Genomic DNA, 5,047 nt, shown 5'->3' on the forward strand with positions numbered 1-5,047 from the left:
GGCAGGCAGGACTGACTCCCTCTGGCCCCATCTAAAGCCAGGCAGGACTGACTCCCTCTGACCCCATCTAAAGCCAGGCAGGCAGGACTGACTCCCTCTGGCCCCATCTAAAGCCAGGCAGGACTGACTCCCTCTGACCCCATCTAAAGCCAGGCAGGACTGACTCCCTCTGGCCCTATCTAAAGCCAGGCAGGCAGGACTGACTCCCTCTGGCCCCATCTAAAGCCAGGCAGGCAGTACTGACTTCCTCTGGCCCCATATAAAGCCAGGCAGGCAGGACTGACTCCCTCTGGCCCTATCTAAAGCCAGGCAGGCAGGACTGACTCCCTCTGGCCCTATCTAAAGCCAGGCAGGCAGGACTGACTCCCTCTGGCCCCATCTAAAGCCAGGCAGGCAGTACTGACTTCCTCTGGCCCCATATAAAGCCAGGCAGGCAGGACTGACTCCCTCTGGCCCTATCTAAAGCCAGGCAGGCAGGACTGACTCCCTCTGGCCCCATCTAAAGCCAGGCAGGACTGACTCCCTCTGGCCCCATCTAAAGCCAGGCAGGCAGTACTGACTCCCTCTGGCCCTATCTGCAGTGTGGTGCTGGGGTAGAGTAGAGGTGTAGAGGGCATCTGTGTGTTTGTCCCTAAAGGCACCCTATTCCCTATATAGTGCACTACTTTTGACCAGATACCATAAGAATTAGGTCCCTAATGGCACCATATTCCCTATATAGTGCACTACTTTTGCCCAGGGCCCTATTAGAGGTGTACTATACAGGGAATAGGATGCCATATGGGACCTGTTTTGTTGCAGACTGCATTGACCATGTCCTCAACCCCTCGCTGTGTACAATAGACCTGCTCTTCCTGCTCTGATGCCTGCTGGAAAAGACCAAACCAGTTCGACTGTAGGCTACACATTGCCTATTTAGAATAGAATGAAAGTGAATGCTGTTGAGAACCAAATCCTTATCAACAGGTTATTACATCTTGTGTGGAAGTGTAAAGAACATTCTCAAATGTTGTGCAACTAACAAAGTAGGCCAATAGGGTTTTATGGGATATGGGATGAGTGCTATTATCTTTATGCGCCTTCCTCCACTAAGAGGTATGTTCGTGTGTGTCTCGTCCTCACGTCCTCACTCCGGGACATTTTCTGGGTTTTGTACCAGAGCAGTGAAGAGTGCCATGTAGCTACTGTTGTATACCTGGCGCATGGTAGTGGCAATTCAAAACCAGGAAAAACCCTCTACACATTTGCACAGTTTGCATTGTATAAGCCTACAGTTTGTGTGTTGCTGCCATGTTGTTGTTGTCTTAGGTCTCCCTTTATTATGTAGTGCTGGTTATTTTTGTCTTGATGTGTGTTTTTATATTATTCTGTACTTTTAATACCAGCCCCCCCCCCCCCCCTGGAGGCTGGAGGCCTTTTGCCTTCTGGTAGGCTCTCATTGTATATAATAATGTGTTCTTAATCTGACTTGCCTAGTTAAATAAAGGTTTAAATATATATATATTTTTATATATATATATATATAATTCAGTGAGCAGTAGAGTTCTGCTTTTCAAAAGACCAATACAATTTCAAATAAAAGGAAATAAACCTTTTTGAAAATACTAACATCTATGCAGAGTAGTTACAGGAACGAGAGAGAGAGGGGGAGAGAGAAAGAGAAAGAGAGGAAGAGAAAGAGAGAGAGAGAGAGAGAGAGAGAGAGAGAGAGGGGGAGAGAGAGAGAGAGAGAGAGAGAGAGAGAGAGAGAGAGAGAGAGAGGGGGAGAGAGAGAGAGAGAGAGAGAGAGAGAGAGAGAGAGAGAGAGAGAGAGAGAGAGAGAGCGAGAGAGAGAGAGAGAGAGAGAGAGAGAGAGAGAGAGAGGGGGTAGAGAGAGAGAGAGAGAGAGAGAGAGAGAGAGAGAGAGAGAGAGAGAGAGAGAGAGAGAGAGAGAGAGAGAGAGAGAGAGAGAGAGAGAGAGAGAGAGAGAGAGAGAGAGAGAGAGAGAGAGAGAGAGAGAGAGAGAGAGAGAGAGAGAGAGAGAGAGAGAGAGAGAGAGAGAGAGAGAGAGAGAGAGAGAGAGAGAGAGAGAGAGAGAGAGACAGAGAGAGACAGAGAGAGAGAGAGAGAGAGAGAGAGAGAGAGAGAGAGAGAGAGAGAGAGAGAGATAGAGAGATGGGCGTATGGTATTAATCGGCTAAGCAGAAAGCCCCAGTCCAACTGGCAGCGGTGGCTTGCATACGAGGCAACGAGAGAGGCAGAAGAGAAGCCCGATTTCTCCAATGTCAACAGTCTATATTCTAAGGCAGTGAAATATATACAAATAATTAACGTGATGATGATATTAATTTTTCCTGGTGATTTTTGTTTAACACACGGAAATCAGATTCATTATTAATAGACCATCTGCCTACACACACTCGAACCGGAACACCGGTTTACAGGCAGCGTGCGTGGGTAACGTCTACGGTACGATGGATGGTATTCTGTGTCAATATCGATCGGTGTGACTACCTCGAGTCACCTTGAGTCACCGGATTGTTTCGCGTGAAGGTTTATTTCTCGAAACGCAACGTGAGTAGGCTAATCAACTAGTCATCGTACTGAACGGGCTTTCCTGTCACCACCGGGGTGGAATTGTGAAACCTTCGCTTATTGTAAGTATATTTTAAGAATGATTATGATACACTATTATATTTTAAGAATGATTATGATTACATTACATGATTATATGGATGTACTGTAGGCTATTTGATAAAATATGGTGCCAATATTCAACCTTATGCTATTCTTCTGTACATTCACTCCCATGACAAGTCGTATTAAAATATAATTATTATTAGAAACTGTAGGATCAATCATTTTATTGAGAGCCTAATAATAAAGTGGTGCTCGCTTTCATTCATGTGTTACAGATAATACATCCCTGAAACCATACGATATATAGCCAACGCTTTTAATTAGGATGTATATACGATATATAGCCAACCCTTTAAATTAGGATGTATATACGATATATAGCCAACGCTTTTAATTAGGATGTATATACGGTGTAGCCAACGCTTTTAATTAGGATGTATATACGGTGTAGCCAACGCTTTTAATTAGGATGTATACGGTATAGCCAACGTTTATAAATTGGATTTATGTGTAGAGGTTCCAATGATTAAAAGCGGCTTGTTGCTTTTGACTTTTGAGCGAAAGTGAAACTATAGTTTTTTATTCCCACTGTAGTCATATAAATCAAATACAATGTATCTGTTTTGGTTTTCAAATCACATGTTGTATTACATGTAGAATCTACATTTATTTTCTATTTTAACAGGTGGCCCGAATTCTATATTGGAATATTTTTGAACAGAAACCGTTTCTTGGGAAATGTCCTAGTCTTCACAGATAATGCCAACGGGACCATTTAAACCTTAACTAATCAGATGATGAAGATTCCGTCTCCCTGCGTCAATGACGGCTAAAATGGATACCCCTTTCTACCACGACGAAGCCCCAGGCATTCCTCACAATTTCGGACAACACCATGCAGATTACCAACGTTACCAGGGCCACAAGATGATGAGTAAGAAGGTGGCACATAACTTCTCAGGCGGTTCCCACAGCAGCTCTGGCCTGAAACTGTTACAAAGCCAGCCGGGGAGCAACTGCAATATCAATCCTAATAATCTGGGAGGGATTAACAGCAACACAAACAGCTCGTTAATGCCCGGCGGCTTGTCAGATATGAACCTTCTGAAGCTAGCCTCCCCTGACCTCGAGCACCTCATCATCCAGTCTAACCAGGGCCTGGTGACGACATCTCCTGTCCCCAACCCTAACGGAGGTAACCCCTTCATGTACCGGAACAACGCCACTAACGAACAGGAGGGTTTTGCCGATGGGTTCGTCAAAGCCCTGGCGGATCTGCATAAACAGAACCAGCTGGTTGGAGCTCCCGTGTCCCCTTCCTCCTCTATGCAAGGACCCTACCAGAGGAGTATCATGTCTGCAGGAGATCTGCCCATCTATACCAACCTCAGCAGCTACAACCCGAACCACCCCAGCCATATATCATCATCCTACCCAGGGGGACAGATGCCCGACAGCTACCCAGGCCACGGCCCCCACAGACTTGGAGGCCAGGGACCCCACCATCCCCACAACAGGGGGTTTGATGCCCCTCAGACTGTCCCAGAGGTCCCTCATCCTCCCGGGGACACCACCTCCTCCCCTCCCTCGCTCTCTCCCATCGACCTGGAGACCCAGGAGAGGATCAAGGCCGAGAGAAAGAAACTACGTAACCGGATCGCGGCGTCTAAGTGTCGTAAAAGGAAGCTGGAGCGGATCTCCAGGCTAGAGGAGAAGGTGAAGGTTCTGAAGACCCAGAACTGTGACCTGACCTCCACCGCCTCGGTACTGAGGGAACAGGTGGCCCAGCTCAAACAGAAAGTCATGAATCACGTCACCAACGGCTGCCAGATAGCAGTGAGTTCAGCCACCCTGCAGGCCAACAGCACCCGGGAGAGGGACAGCACCAACTGTTGATCAACGGACTGTACTGTACAGGGATGAGAAGTGTATTTTTTTCTGTTGCTCTGAGTCAGTCCTCTATAAAGGAGGTAGTACCTCTACTGTACAGGGATGAGGAGTGTTGTGATGGTAAGTGAAATATGCTAACTGCGTGAGTGGTTGGGGAGAAGGGAGAATCCTACGTGAGTGGTTGAGGAGAAGGGAGAATCCTCTCTATGCTAACTACGTGAGTGGTTGGGGAGAAGGGAGAATCCCACCTCTCTATGCTAACTACGTGAGTGGTTGGAAGGGAGAATCCCAAGGTGAGAATCCCACCTCTCTAAACCTCTACAGACACTTTGAGTTGTAGTAGTAACACAACAAGACATTTCACTTTTATTTTGCCCTCGCGCAGCCCTGAAAGTGACCAAAGCACCTCTGCTTAACAGGAGAGTACCACATGAAAACCTCTGCTTAAAACAGGAGAGTACCACATGAAAACCTCTGCTTAAAACAGGAGAGTACCACATGAAAACATCTGCTTAAAACAGGAGAGTACCACATGAAA

General features: G+C 46.7%; 1 protein-coding gene across 1 annotated transcript; it reads left to right on the top strand.

Moving 5' to 3' along the window:
• Positions 1-2,508: 2,508 nt before the first annotated feature.
• LOC124047982 (transcription factor AP-1-like) lies at positions 2,509-4,635 on the top strand. The gene is made up of 2 exons (XM_046368341.1): positions 2,509-2,636; positions 3,305-4,635. Exon 2 carries the CDS (start codon positions 3,442-3,444, stop codon positions 4,513-4,515), a length of 1,074 nt encoding a protein of 357 aa, XP_046224297.1. The 5' UTR covers positions 2,509-2,636; positions 3,305-3,441; the 3' UTR covers positions 4,516-4,635.
• Positions 4,636-5,047: the final 412 nt, after the last annotated feature.

Source organism: Oncorhynchus gorbuscha, linkage group LG11, assembly GCF_021184085.1.
Source record: "Oncorhynchus gorbuscha isolate QuinsamMale2020 ecotype Even-year linkage group LG11, OgorEven_v1.0, whole genome shotgun sequence".
Taxonomy (NCBI): domain Eukaryota; kingdom Metazoa; phylum Chordata; class Actinopteri; order Salmoniformes; family Salmonidae; genus Oncorhynchus; species Oncorhynchus gorbuscha.